The sequence below is a fragment of the Homarus americanus genome, unplaced genomic scaffold (genome assembly GCF_018991925.1).
Source record: "Homarus americanus isolate GMGI-L3 unplaced genomic scaffold, GMGI_Hamer_2.0 scaffold42442, whole genome shotgun sequence".
NCBI lineage: Eukaryota > Metazoa > Arthropoda > Malacostraca > Decapoda > Nephropidae > Homarus > Homarus americanus.
Genome location: NW_024742103.1, coordinates 500,224 through 516,181, shown reverse-complemented (window position 1 = coordinate 516,181; position 15,958 = coordinate 500,224). Strand labels below are relative to the sequence as shown.

The following is a 15,958-nucleotide window of genomic DNA, read 5'->3' as shown; positions in this document are numbered from 1 at the left end:
CACCAGCTTTCAGTTTCCAGAAAAAAAACTTTGTCATCCCAATTCACCTGATATATAACCTTGCATTTCAGCACAAGAAATCATCGCCTAAATTTTCAAATTTCATACAAAGGTAAAGGAAGTCCCTGAGTTATGATCACCTGACTTACAAATGGGATTCAAATATCTATACAGTATTCATCACAAAAATCTAATTATTTTTCTTTACATTTATTTTGTTTAGCATCACTTTATTTACAGTACAGGCAATCCCTGAGTTATCGAACGGTTGACTTACAAACACCTTTTACTTTTATACTCTTCACCACTGATCGGCTCGTTAGCCGCTTGGTCACGTCTCTGTTACACACAGTTGACAACTACGTATAGTGAAACGGGGTGTATGCAAATGGTGACTGTTGAACTTTCATTTGGCTTTTTCTGGAAATTTTGAGAAAATTTTTCCAGTACCTGGAAAATTCCAGGGATGAGGGTATTTTTTTGGCTTTGAGAGTCATCTCGTTATCTGGAAATCTCTCATTCCCAGAAGTGCTCTGCACCAATTGTTCTACCTAATGGAGATATCACCGTTATAACCTAGATGTTTAACGAGAAAGTTGTGGGTACCTTGATGTAAAATGACCAGGTTATTGTGGGACTAAGAGGACCTGGTTCACAGAGTATCAGTGAAGGTATACAGTAGGTACAGTATTCTTTTAAAGTAAACGTTGGGTAGTTGTGAATGTAAAGGAATATCCCTTGACACCCTCAACCTAACCATTTTACACCAAGGTCAACTATGTGCACTGCTTCTACTTACCAAAGGAGACATTAAACCAGCAGAATCAGAGAGAACAACAGCAGAATCAAGTACTGTATATTTAAAAGTTGCCATATCTACAACACTGTAAGTTGACATTATCCACAAAATGTACATGAGTCAATACATTTAACAACAATAACTACCCCACATTGTTTTATTTACAATTAACATCTTATATGTATATGTTGTTTATAAAAAAATACAAATATACAGCACAGTGCATAAATATCGTACATGCACGTCAGTTAAAAAATAAATCCATCTAACAAAGGCTGTGTGGGTGAGTGGTTTAAAACTGGTCAAGAATATTTCATGACAATTTGGTTCATCAACAACCATTTATTCAGCCACATAAATATTCTTTTCAAATTATTTTCAATTATAGGGTATAGGCTCTTTGTGCCATATCCAGTGTCCTCTTAAGCATTAAGTTAACAGCAAACAATATTTGAAGGTGATAATAAAATCTCTTGCTACAATGAGGAAATCAAATTTATCTCACTCATTTCATAATTGCATCAGGAGGCCGACACTAACATTCAGTATCAATGAATGGGATTGAAACGATGGAAAGTTGAGTAATTAGTGTAGAGGTGCTTGAGGATAGTGGTGGTGGCTGGAGGGAGTGCGACCATAAGGTGGTTTAAGCAGTGTCTGTCACACATGTCCAGCAGGTGGTACACGATGCTCTCCAGTATTGTCTGGTTAGGGAAATAAAACACTTAATGATACATCACAAAACACAAGTCCAGTAAACTCTCACCACATCATATCTCACACTTTTATAGTTTGTCATTTTACAGCAAACTTGGGAACAGTTTTATATTGTAGCTAGATACTCATAAGATCTTGGTGTGTGACAGGCTAGTGAGGTCACCACAGCCACTCACTGAGTTAAGAACACTTCAGTAGTTATAGGTCAGACAAATCAGCTTGAACCTGGATTTTCTGTGATATCTAAGTGGTGGAATTACAGATTTAAGCTTCTCATTCAGCTTGATAGGTTGTTGTCTAGATTTATATTTCATACTACCACTGTAATTAAGTTATCTTGGCCAGAGCTAAAGCCCAAAAAGATTCCCCAGTGTAGTCTACACCAAGGTATTTAAAATTCTGTTCTGTACAGATATCTTCAAGGATAAAAGGAAAAGATTTTTTGAAAATTTGGACTAGTAAAGACATTCTAAGATGCACAAATATAAACATATATACTCTACTGTCTTCATTCACTAAATCTAAGGTACTGTAGCACTTTATTATAGTTCATGACATAACCACAACAAATAAAGTCTTATTGAAGATTAACAAATAATAACTAACCTTAACAGCCGGGTACACAGTTGTCAGCTGGAGCGCTCCAACTATAGTAGCAACAGTAAAATGTACCACCTTGTTCAGCTTGTAACTATATGGAGTCAGTTCCCTCACTACACGCTCCAGGTTAGTGCCGCATCCAACCATAATCTGTAACATTAAACTTGCTAGGATTTTTGTCTTTCAAACTACTAATTCCTAACATAGAGCTAAACGTAAACATAAAGAGAATCATAGAACTAATCAATTCTTTCTTTCCTGTCAAGAAATATGAATATACCCAGGATAAAGCAGTCCTCCAACACCTAATTATTACAAAACAAGTTACAAAAGACCACAACTGAGCAACAAATGCACAAAATTCGTCTTAACAAACAAGTCTGATTGAATTCACAGCTATATGTTTCACTAACTGCATTTACAGCTGGGCTCAGACAAAAACATTACAATACTTTCCTCCCTGAAGTAAGACAATGATTAAACTCAATCCACTTCTTCCACTTTAACTCCCACTATGGATCTAACTGAACTTTCCAAACACCCATTTTGGAATAAAACATTTACACACACACACACTGGTGAACACTTAAAACTCCACCCCACAACCTTCCCTACACTGTACAGTACTCATATATTGTTTTAATTAATCTTCCTATTCCCTACATTGTTAATTATGTTATACAGCTCCACTGCATCATATTATTTTACATAAGGTCATCATCATTACCATTTTCCAAGCTTGCGTGGGTCAGTCATGATTTTCTGCCGGCAAAGTGTTACAGTTGCTATAAGGAGTACAAGATATGTTCTTGAAAACGTGTACAGTCACCAGTAAACAAATGTATGTTAAGCAGACAGTGTATGTAAGACTACCAGGTGCCCTTCTACTTGGCAGGCAAGGCAGGATGTTCACTACTCTCTGAGGTAATCAAAGTTTATCAGTCCTTACCTCTATTTGATCTTCCTCCAGTTTACGCTCTTGACTGGCCTGAGCAATGAGTGACGTTGCCAGGTGAGAAATGGCTGCTAGAACAGAAGTTACGCGCTCCATTGCTACACCAATATGCTGCACCACAATGCTGTTGACAATACCAGTAGCAGCAGTAAAGGCCTGAAGAATATAAAATATGTATAAGACAAGACAGTTTCTTCATAGTATAAAATATTTCAATCATTACATTTCTCACTGACAATATGTTACTGTACTGGCTGTATGATTTAAGAACAATGGTGCATATCCCTTATTCAGATAAATTGTTTAATATTTGTCTATTTTATTTTGTTATCAATTAATTTGCTTTTAACAGGAAACAATAACTTACTTGATTAAACTGGTCAATTGGTAAAGTGTGTAGATGAATAGTAGTGCATGGAGTGAGAACAAATGCTCTTGACTGTGCCTCAAATTGTAATGGACAGATGGTTAACTGTCTCAGTGTTTCCAAAATAGGGATGAGATATGGACTAACACACTCCTCAGAATTATCGTAGACAGTTATTAGATTCACAAGAATGGGAATCAGGTGTTCTAAGGCCATGCGTTTTTGAGCTCCATGGACTTCGAACACTTTAGCAGCTATGACAAGTTGCCAAAGAGTAAGTGTGTGGGTTAAGTCGGCATTGTCTGACAGTGTACGTTTCAGCAGATCTTGAAGCAGTTTCTCATACTCATCAGAGGGAGCAGATGACAAGAGAGAATCTAAAGATATATTGTTATGTAGTAAAGAGTCATTGCCTATTGGTAAGCGACCAGGGTGTGAGAGGGCAGTCCAAGCAGTACTCAGAATATGGGCTGGAAGATGGGATTGTAAGGAATTAGAATGTAGTGACACTGTGACAAGAAAGGTAAGAGCATACTCTTCCAACTCAGGGTGACCACTAGAGAGGCAGAGTTCTGACAACTGAAAACTGAGGCCTAAAAGTTTTTGCCACCGAGGAGTTTTGTGCGTTTGTTCCTCAAGTTCTAAACTTTCTTGATCTTTTTTGTGTTCTTCACCAGTGTCTTCTGTTGTAGTTTCTTTGTTCTCTTTGTTAGTACTCTCTACTGTTTTGGAATTATCTTTTGAATATGTTAACACAGTAATGGTGTGAGCAGTCAGGATGGCAGCAGCTGTGGAAGGAGCAATAGTTGCAAGATCCATCTTCTTCAGATGCCGAAGAACCCAGCTGGACAAGTGACGCATTGCCCACTTGCAAGAAAAGCTTTCCATCTGGAAAAATGATTAATCCTCATTCAATTATTTGGACACAGAGATATACCAGTATGGTACTTATAAAAAATAAATAAAAAATAAGTGGGATCAATACTAAAATCCCTATTTCTAGCAGAGGCCATAGCCACATGGTTCACTGTAATAGGGAATGACTGAAGGATCTGGGTTCAAATTAAAAAAGTGAGTAATTGTTGTTACAGATTTTGAAATAATTAAACATATTTAGAATATGTATTGTACTTAAATTGTCAATTATGCTGTACCTGTAAGTTTTAAACCACATTTATATATATTTTCACGTTCTAGAAAACAGCCGTACGTTGCCCTGAAAACACCAGACCACAATCTTGCTTTTTGGCACATGAGGCCATGAAATAAATTTTGTTCAAAATTCATTCAAAGGTACTTACTCTTTTCATACTGGTTAAGGATCTGGGCTCTTAATTTAAAAATTTGAGTAATCAGCGTTAATTAATTTCAAAGTTAGTCTGCTTGAAACTACAATTTTGGACACACAGATGGACATACAAACAGGCAAGACACCTACTGGGATAACTCTCTAGTGTGTGCCCCTTTTACATGGGCATTAAAATGATCATATTAGCTTAATAAGAGTATGCCTTAATAAAACATAAAACTTATCACCTTACCCTGTAACACGCTGCCATAAGTAACACAGCTGGTTGTAGGAGAAGCTCAGCATCTGTGTCAACTACAAAGGATGTGGTGATGTAATTTGTCAAATCTTTTATGTCATCGGCATTTTTACCACCAGCCGTCAACTTATACAGGAGTGCACTTAAGAGCTGATCAAAGTGTTGGCCTGTCAGTGCTTGAACTGTCAATGAATCTTCTGGTTTATCACTGGACTGATCTCGAGGGCAGATCTTTTTCTTCAATACTGTTTGAGACAAGTTGGCCATATGTTGTGACACACTAGAGAATGGAAAAGAAAGTCTCTTTTGAACTAGCCATTGTAAGAAGCAACTTGCATCTATAATTCTGAACAATCTAAATGAACGTTTTGAGCACAGAACTTTATTTATAACATGCAATAGCGATGAAAAATTTTCCTCTGTGTTTTCAAGATCTTTCCGGGTCACGAGTGCAAAAAACACCAAGAGAAGAGCAGTTTGGAATCCTGTGTAAAGATGTGGTAATGGAAATTTCCCCAACAAATTGATCATTGCACATAAATCTGTGGTATTTCCTACACTTCCATTGCTTGCATCTGAATTCTTTATCAGTTTTTTCAAAGTATTACCACACTTTTTGAGCATTTCCCATAGAGCATTCTCTTCAAATAGCCCAGTATCAAACTCGGAAAGCAGAGGGCCAATTTTGATCATCTTCTTTAATAGTTCAGTGTAATAATTCTTGTTGGTAGCTGGTGTGTCTTCTGATTCAGAAATCTTTCTTTTACATGATCCTGACAATGTGATCAACGTGGAGCAAATACTGGAGAAGATGTGAGGGTGGAGTCGGCTCGCCTCACAAAACTGTTGGCTGTCAACATACTCCTGCCAGACTTTCTTTCCTTCTCTAATCCCACACACCAAGTGCCTGAAAAGGTTCAAAATTACTAAAAGATAAACGACATCGTTCGTTTCCCTTATTAGTAATAAGTACAGTACAGGATAAATCTGTTCATTATGATGGTAATATATTTTAACATAAGTATATTTTAGACATCTGTAAACTTATAGGGAAGAACCATTATATTCATGTACACCGATTATCTATATTCTTCCCTTGTGTGTGATACTGTAAAGCCGAGCAAAGGAAGACAGTAACCAAGAGAGTTAAGAGTAATGAAACCATTAAATACTGACCTTGCTATAGCTGGCAGATGACTGTTATGGATGAAAGGCAGAAGGTAAACAAGATGGACTGTCATCAACTGAGACACATTACTACCCCATATGTCCAAGGCATTCATTAAGTACTTGGTCTGGACTTCTATTGTTTGTCTGGTTGGGGTTTGGTTTGCTTGGTCACAAGATACATCCAAACATAAATAATTTCTGTGATGCTCAAGAGCTACTTGGCTGAATTTCTGTATAACAAGCTGCACCTGTAATGACCAGGTTATATTTTAAGGGTTTGTAAGATTAGTCACATAAAATTATAATATAAGTATAATAATTTTCCTCAAATATCTCTCCTAGCTACATCTGTGTCAAGAAAGATAAATCAGACATATTTACAACAGTGTAAGCTGCCAAACTTTCATTATCCAGACTAAGTTTCTATAGGTAATGACAAACTAAGGTCTGTTTCTTGGACAAGTGAAAATCTCCCTCCCTAAAGAAGTGATCAACAGCTTCTGTAACAAAGAGGCAGCCAGCTTAAAGGTACGTGAAATTTTTGTTAGATTTGTAAGGTCAAACTGACAATAATTCTGAAGTTCCTGATGTACCCAGGAACATAAATGAATCAAACCAATTCCAATGTAAACTCCACCAATGAAGAAGCACTATCAGGTTCATTTCTGATACTATACTGAGCACGAAATTATTGGAACAATGAAGGAAGAGAAATAAATGATACAATTAGGATCAGAGGCAGAGGGAAGCGGCACCTACTAGAGCCAGTTGTGTCGGCTGATCCCCAAAGTTGGCGACCCTGGCAGATATCTGAGCCCAAGCTTCCGGTGAGATAAAAGGAAGAAGATACGAGCAATCGGTTGCAGTGCTCGGTTTTGGTGGATGAACTTTAGGTAAATCTGGCCCCTCAGAGTACCTGTAACATAAAAAATCATTAAAATTATCTACATAGATCTAGGTAGGATAATAAAACACTAATTGCTACGCTAATCTGCAGTCTCTACCACTAAGCCGTGCAGGAAAAGGCTCCTCTGATTGGAAGAATTTCTTTAAATCACTATTCCAGTAAATCCTCTGGAAGTACATGTATGACTACCTGATACAAAGACTGGCCTGGTCATTAAAAATTCTATGGATTGAAATAAAAACCTCAAGATAAAGCCATGTACAGCGGAAAAAACTTAAATATTAGCTGTGGCGTTCCTCCTGTAGCTTGTAGTGTGTTACATACACACTAGATGTCTCCAAACAAATGTGTGATGCACTTAGTAAGCTGTTCAGGTGTGGCAAGTACAGCACATGTTGTGTGTGGTTCTTAGAAAGAACCACACACAACATACATGCCTTCACTATAAATCACCCCCTAGATTATTTTAAGTGCTTCTCTGTTGTTTAAATTGCAAAAGTACAGTAAAGTACAGTACACATTCTGTATTGCTTATGATGAAAGAATTATTGATTCGCATATCCAAAGCAAGGAAGCGTAAACATAATTGTGATTTTTGTTTTTTTAATCATTACTTGACAAGAAAGATGTACAATCACAGTCAAGAGTTTGTTCCCGGTAGTGAAACTTGAGTCATGGGAATGAGTCTCTGAACTGACTTACCCTGACTGTCATCTGGTGTGAGATCAGCACCAAGGGTTAATGAGGTTAAGACAGGCAAAATTATCACAGATCCTAACAAATAACACAATACTAACCCCAACAACTGGACACACTACAATACTTACCCTGTGTCTGTAGTGAGGAGGTTGGTGTGAAGTTCCCCCCAAGTGTGACACAGGATTAGGATACTTCCACACACATTATTATTCTGGAAATAAAGGATCCCAAAATAAAGCTACGTCTTGGCTCTAAAAATTTAAATTTCATTCTTTTATATACAACACCCCCAAAGATGTAAAAATTGTGTTCATAATGGCAGCAATGTAAGTTCTGTGAGTGCTGAGATGTATGCATTTGTAGTGTATAATGCATCGTTCCCAAAGATGGAAATTTTCGGAAAATTACAGTTCTGAGAACGACTTTCCGAGAGGCAAATTTACTGGAAAATTCCGAGAAATTCTTCCCAGTACAGTGAGTTCTGCTATAACGCGTGCTTTGACAATGCAAATTGGCTCTAACGCGATTTATGAATAGAGGAAAGATATTTGTATAACGCGAACGCTTGTTTGCTGTAACGCGATTTTTGCATACTATTTCTCCAATTTTGTGGTATTAACTGCGAATATGGTAAAGAAGAATATCTCCAAGAAGCATTCTTGTGATCGCATTCCCGGTGATGATCGTAAAAGAAAGGCTATAACCCTTGAAGAGAAGCTCGATGTTATCAACCTCAAAATCATCCTTCTCCCCCATCAAGTTATATTCATATTTTTTCAAGGTAAAGTGTAACATTTACTGTATGATTTCATTATTAGATATGAATGTAACATTTATTTAGACTGTGCTAACCTTTGTGTTAGGCTAACTACTAAATTTTTTTTTTATTTCGAGTAGTAATCTGCACCTAACCCTATTTTCTCCAGAAGCCCTGTTATTTCTATTACGCGAATTTCTATAACACGATGTTTTACAAGAACACAACTATCGCGTTATAGCAGAACTGACTGTACCTGGAAACTTCCTGGGATGAGCTACTGCAAGCAGCTCTTTATGTACTGTACAGGGCACTACGGCACCTCCTAACAAAACTGTATTAAAAATTTTTCCTCTGTTAGATGCAAGGTTAGTCTTCCTCTAGTTTCAAAAATAGAAAAAATAATTTCAAATCTTGCAAGAAGAGCACCCGTTATTTGCACTTTTCTTCCCTGTCCAGCATATATGATGTGAAAGGTTCTTCAACACTGAAATATTACCCATAACATTCAAAAACTTACATGAGGTTGAGTAAGCATGGCAGTAACAAGAGGTGTGATGCCATAGACTGCAATCTGAGTCATGATGTCAGCATAATTTTGTGCAACTCCTACCACAGAGACGGCTTGTATGGTGGGGCTGGCCTTCATGATGCACGAAAACAACCACACCACCACACTCACCAACTGCAAATCACCAGGTTTAACTGCAAAATAAAACTACTGTCAGCTTAAGAAATATATCAAACTTTCAGGAATACAATATTCCAGCTCAACTTCTATTTCTGGATCAGTGTCATTAAAACCTTTTGATGAGAAACAATCATTTAAACACTTAAGGTTCAGAATATCTGTGTGGCACTGAGATGACTTGGGAACTAGGGAAAGCCTTGATATTAAATAACTACAAATAAATCTTGACCAAACTACCCAACAAGGTTGAAATTTTCAACATACCTGGAGACTTGGAAATTGCTGCACATTCCTTAGTGAAAAATGAAAGCAATGACTTCCAAACTGGCAATACTTGTGTGTGACCAAGAGTGCCAATTACTCTCACCAGTGACAGCATAAATCTGGGGAAAAGCAAATGTGATGTTGGCTTATAAAATATCTATTAAAAGTGAACATAAGGAGAAAATACAGGGTGTCTCAAAAGTCCTCATACTCAAAGTTTGGCAATTTATAGTAGATTAATGGCTAACAATAGCCATCCATGGTTTCACGCGGCGCATGCGGGGCCGCCGCCCGGCTCTTGGTCTGTCTTTCACACTTCCTGTGTCACGAAAACGTTTCATAAACAGTTCATAAACAGTAGCCTTATAAGGTGTCGGTCTATCAGGGAATCTCCTTCTAAAGATTTCAACACCCCATTGATAACATTTTCACTCAAAGTACGCTTCCAACATAGCGACCCTCTGTGCCCGCTTAAGACTCATTGTCGACTGACTCACACTTATGTCCCTCTACCCACCCATGAGCGAAGTCACGTGACCGGTACATTACTCGGCAATCTTCTGTGATGTTGCCAGCATGTGCCGCGTGAAACCATGGATGGCTATCGTTGGCCATTAACCTACTATAAATTGCCAAACTTTGAGTATGGGGACTTTTGAGACACACTGAATAAGAGAAGGTCCTGTTGCAGTCAGTGATGTCAAAAACCAAACAACTATGAACCAAGATAATGCGAGTATATAATTACAAAAACTAAAAATAATGCATAAAAAATGATACAAGAGGGAGCATTAATTTGATATAGTAGGGGCCTTGTTGTGTAGGGGGAACAACACTGCAGAATATAACTTTTACAGGAGCTAGAATAAATGGTTGATAGCAAATGAAGGTAAGTGCATGTTGCTCAAATGTAGCCACCATACATCAATACAGGAAGAGGACTGAAAGAGTAGTAATAACAACAATGGTGAAGAAAACAAATTATGAGAGTATATACAGACCTGGGAGGAAGGAGCAGTTTTCCCTCATACACAAGAAGAGACTCTGGTATTATCTTCTGGTTCTCCAAGGAGGATTTGTGTTCCTTCAGGCCTATCAAAATTCTGCTAAGCATTTTGGGTAAGTTCCTGAGCTTGACACAAACCTCCAGAGTTTCACACAGTAGATCATCATATGCCGAGTACAGAGCATCCATGCCTGGTGCCATGTCAGAGACTTTCGTGTAACGGTAAATATTCATCAAATTCTTAAATATGTGATTACTCATTTCTTGTGGAAGCATTATCAACAAGATGTGGAGACATTTGTATCCTTGTACTGTTGCAGGCATACTCTTTGCTAGCATATCACCTAAGCTATCTAACCATATGCTTAAGCTCACGTGTTTCACCTTTGTTGCAAAGTCCCAAGAACATGATTCTACAGCACGTAGGATGGAAAACAGGAGAGCTTCTTGCTTTCCCTTGTCAAGTTTTGTTGGCTTCAAGTTTTGAGCAGCAAGGCTATTTTTCTCAATGGAAGGCATCTTAAAATCTGGGAAAGACACATCTAACATATGGCAAAGAACAATTAGCATTTCGTAATGAAGTATATGTTTATTTTTCATTCTAATAGAAAATTCAGTAAGGAATTCAGCTAATAAGAACTGACTGACTTGCACTTCTTCATCCTCAACAGCTGAACGTATGGACAGAAGCAACTTTTCTACATCAGTCGACAATGTTGCCTTTGTCTCTTCAAAAAACAAAGTGTGCAGACTTCCATTGTAAACACTAAATAGTTCATGGTTAAACAAATTCATGGATACCACCAGCTTAACTTCCTTTAATAAGTTTTGCACAATCTCTCTCTTATCGTCCTGAAAGGCTGCATTTAGTCTAGCACAAGGTATAAGAAGGTGATCCACCACAGACACCAGAGCCTGCACTCTGTTTGGTTGACTCTGGAGGTGGGTGCCAATTTCTTGTGTCATCTTCATTGTAAGGGTCACATCAAAATCACTTTTATGACCCTCAAGTAACCAATTTACAAGGCCCTTGATAAGGAAGATGCAGTGATCATGGGAGTGAGTGATCAAGGGAGCCAAGACTAGATTGGACATCATGGTATGACACACTTTGACAGCTGCCTCACGCACACTGTCTTCTGAACTGCTGTTGATGATGTCCACCAAGGCCTGTGAGAAACACAAAGCATACCGGGTAGTTACCACAATGCTTTCACTTGTAAGCATTTACTGTTAAAATGATTCTAATAACTCCTAGAACATAGATAGCTTCCTCCCCTCACCCTAGACCTTTAAAATTATATACAGAACAGATTAACCTTTTGCCCATTGAATTCTGGGAGCTTTCAATATATTCCAAAAAATACTATTAAACAAGTAGAATCTATGTAAATACTCAACATTCACCACAGACGAAGGATTGACCCTAAAATGCCAGGTTTTAATTGAGTGTGTTGCTTGGGTCCCAATATTCCTTATCATAAAAAAAAACATTATATACCCAATAAATTATATACCTACTGATTATTAAAAGTGAATTTAACATTTAATTATGCAGTATAATTGAGGTTACATGAGGACTAAAACAGGGTACGGTATACTGTATAGAGGATAAAACATTGTGTGCCGTATTTTCTTTCCGAAATGTATGAAATCAATCTTGTGTTTACCTAATTTTATGTATTCCTTTATGTAAGGTTTTGAATTTACAAAAAGATGCAACCGTATCCTTTCAAGAGTCAAGAAAATAAGGAGCTGACTGAACTCATACCTCAATGAAGTTAGAACTGATAGGACAGAGCCAACTGTTATTGCAGAGAGCCTTTAGTCTCCGAGTGTTGAGAAGAGTGTCTACCGTCCTCCATGCTGCTTCCAAGTCTTCTGTGTTGAGTGTTAATGCCTGTGAGAGATAAGGATTAGTTTATTAGCAGCAGGAACTGTCAAACAAAACAACACCCAAATAGTTCCTGGCACAGTATATCAAATGAGGTTCCTATTACAAATTCGCATACCAATTACATTTTCACAGATTCAACAAGAAAAACCATTACAGTATAAGAACTAAACCCTCAAAACATCAGTTACATTATTTGCCACACTACACAAGCTTCCCTCAAGTTACAGAATATTGCATTAATGGAATCAGAGAAGTAAGGTATGAGTTTTATGATACTACAGGGGAAAAATTTGTGCTAATGGAAAATCTTACAAACCGAACTTAAAAGTGAGGAATGTATAAAACTTGACAACCTCCGTTTCAATAAATACAAAATAAATACCCACAGTGCTGTATATTAATACTTTTTAACTACCTGTAAACTATAATGATATACGGTACCATTAGCCACAGTCCTACAGTCTTAAATGGGTTATAGCCAACCTGACTGAGACAGAGCTGGGTGGTTGGTAGCACTGTCACTTGTTCCCAGTGCTGCCTAAAAGAACAAATATATACTCACGTTTACATTCAATAAGTAAAGATAACATATTCCATGTGAACAAGCATTAGCTATGATATAAAAATAAACCAAATAACACATAAAATCAAAAGTATTACAGGTAACAGATGAAAAAATGTCTAATTTAGCCCTTTTGCTGCCCGCTCGAGTGGTCCAAATCTCACTCGTAAATAGGCCAATGACGCTTATGCATAGATTTCTCATTTAAATTATTTTTCATTTACCATTTAGCTACATGTAAAATTATGCAAATTTCCTCTCTTTTTTTTATTGCATTAAAGATAAATTATTTGACTAAGTAATAAAAGAAGAAAATAGTTGTATAAATGATAGGGGATGGCTGCATCCCCACACGAGTGGTCTGGCCAGTGCGAGTGCTCAGAGTCAGGGGAGACATCTCCCTTCCATGGCCAGTGTAGTAATGCAAATAGTGTTAATGGCTGGTGAAGAGGTTAATATTTATACTGTACTGTACATGAATATATATAAACAAAGCCTTTGGGATAACTACATCCAAAAAGGACATATATACATACATACCTTATTAGCCAGGAGTTCAGATAACCACATAATAACAACATCCTCTTTTTGTGTAACGAGGACATTGAGTGGGGCCAAAAATGCTCGCTCTCCGAGACTGAGTCGCTCCTGCAGCGGCTCAGAGCTGTACAAGCGTGCTTTCAACCCTAAGAAAACAAATATGAAGATAAGTACAGTAAGGATCTAAAATATATACAGTATATATTCTGTCCAGGTAAGTAGACTAATGTCTTGTGAATTATAAGGCAGCTGAAAATCATAAAATTACAGTTTTAATCCAAATCATTGTTTAGCTGTTCAATAAAATCTCAAATTTACATTGTACCATTTTACCAGAAATGCCAATTCTAAAGAATGAAAGTGTCAGGCTGGTAAAATTTGAGTTTGGCGACCTATTTACACAGCAGCTATTTTAGCTTCAAAATGGCAACTACAATGTCAAAGAAATGACTGGAGACACCAACACTAGGTAAGCAAATGTACACAACATCCTTTTGCTGTATGCCCTTACAGTCTCCTATAAAGTCTGTGAAAGTGTCTTTCAATTTTACTATCTGTATATCTAATAACGTATAGTAATTCATTCATGAGATGATCAATGCCACTTTATCCTTCTGAACTATATCTTACAGAATAAAATATTGTAAAGTTAAGAACAAGGGCCCAGGTTAACCAGGTACAAGAAAAACCTGAAGAAGAAAATGCTATACTGTTCCTCCACCTGATTTGTTTTATTCTTCAGGTAAGAAATAAGATTTCTACACGCTATATTTTTTGTTAGGTAGCTGATTAACTCAGACCCTTGTTCTTAACCATTACTGAAAAATATTTTTTTTTGCATCTGTTGAGTCATACAGAACAGCTGGGGAAGACAACTCCAAACTACAATTTTATTTCCTACTTTGTCACAGATGTTTATGTCTCAGTTACAATCAACAGGTCATAATGCTGGATACAAGAAGTTCCAATAGGTAAAGCAAAAGCCATTATTTAACTACAGCTAAGGTAACATATCTAACAGAAGCCATTTCAAATTACTGTAGCTCCCGGGTGCTGCTATCCTGACACAGGTAAACCACTTAATTTTTCTTCATAATCCACCACGCATAATATCCCACTGACACGATTTTGACTGCTTACACAACGGCCATTTCAAGCATATAAATACTGTACTTCCAGCAACTGCTTCATTACCCGCATAATTATGATTTATCAGAAATAAGAAGACCAACTTCATCTAACCTAACCGGATCTTTTCTGTTTGGGGGAACCATTTTAAAGAGCTACATTACATTTCCCTATTTCATTACTTTGCAACAAAATTTACATATTACTTTTTTGTAATCTTAGATAAAGCTAAAAGGCATGGTATATACAGTATACTAATTGGTATGGATTATCTCTTGAATTGGGTGTAAGTAATCTTGGGTACAACTTATCTCGTGGGTTGGCTACGATTTCTCTTGGGTATGAGTTGTCTTGGGTAAGAGATGACCCTAACCCACCTGACTTGACCTAACCAGACCTGACCTAACCTGACCTGACCTAACCTGACCTGACCTGACCTGACCTAACCTATCCTAACCTAACCTAACCTGACCTAACCTAACTCTGATGGTGTTTTTAGGTAACCAGACTCTCACCATATGAGGGAATCACTGTTATTTCTTACCTTATTCCAAATTAGAATCTTTACTGAAGTCGAGAGAATACCAGATCTAAGAAATGCTACCGCTAATTTGTCTCCAAATATGCAATTAACTCCATATAATTGACACCCATCGCAGACTTCCATGGTCGGAAATGAATTTGAATTTCGAAGCACGAGACCCAAAATCACAATCGAATCTGATTGGGCAAAAAATACAGTGAATTCTTAAAGCAGAAACCACAATTCATTGGTATTCCAGATATCACCAAGAATGAAATGTGTCACCGATCATTTGTGAATTACCCTAACTATTGCTACATATTCAATTATGACCCAGCTGAGCAAAATCCACGTTTTCCCAACTAGACAAAAAGTTGCCTTACTCAGACCACTAGTATAATTTAACCACATTATACTGATAAATCATGATACTTTACTACCAAATAATAGACTGTGCAAACCTCCTCTAGTTATAAGATCATATGTGTTGATAAATTAACCAAATATTAACGCCACTCCTCACCTCCCGCTGATGCCATGCTTGGTGTTGTCACTGACGGAGGTAAACAATCAGTGTTGCCAACTCGCTAGGCTGGTACCTAAAAGTAGCTAAATGTCGCTAAATCTTCCATGGAAAGTCGCTAGCTATTATTCCCCCCCTTCAGTAATTTGATGCAAATAATATTTTCATAATGCCGACTATAATGGACGGAGTATAAATAAAATGCATTATGTAAAAATATCATTTTTCAGATTTTCTGTGAAATGTGGCGCAAGAATATTGCATATTATCCCAGAACACTTTGATCTTTTTAACTTGAGTTCACTG

The 15,958-nt window shown here is 37.3% G+C and overlaps 1 protein-coding gene across 1 annotated transcript; it reads right to left on the bottom strand.

Annotated features, from left to right (window-relative positions):
* Positions 1-824: 824 nt before the first annotated feature.
* On the bottom strand, positions 825-15,687 carry LOC121876485. The gene is made up of 14 exons (XM_042381589.1): positions 15,653-15,687; positions 13,479-13,624; positions 12,251-12,379; positions 10,475-11,649; positions 9,474-9,592; positions 9,039-9,223; positions 7,890-7,972; positions 6,915-7,071; positions 6,162-6,403; positions 4,980-5,892; positions 3,439-4,326; positions 3,066-3,227; positions 2,123-2,266; positions 825-1,503 (listed from the first exon to the last, which is right to left on the bottom strand). Exons 1-14 carry the CDS (start codon positions 15,666-15,668, stop codon positions 1,348-1,350), a joined length of 4,515 nt encoding a protein of 1,504 aa, XP_042237523.1. The 5' UTR covers positions 15,669-15,687; the 3' UTR covers positions 825-1,347.
* Between the last annotated feature and the right edge of the window lie 271 nt (positions 15,688-15,958).

Excerpts from the sequence above, each read along its gene's own strand:
- LOC121876485 (XM_042381589.1), bottom strand. Across the intron at positions 12,380-13,478 it reads CTGAACTCCTGGCTAATAAG|GCATTAACACTCAACACAGA; the intron begins GTATGTATGTAT and ends TATCTCTCACAG. Across the intron at positions 3,228-3,438 it reads CAATTGACCAGTTTAATCAA|GCCTTTACTGCTGCTACTGG; the intron begins GTAAGTTATTGT and ends TATATTCTTCAG.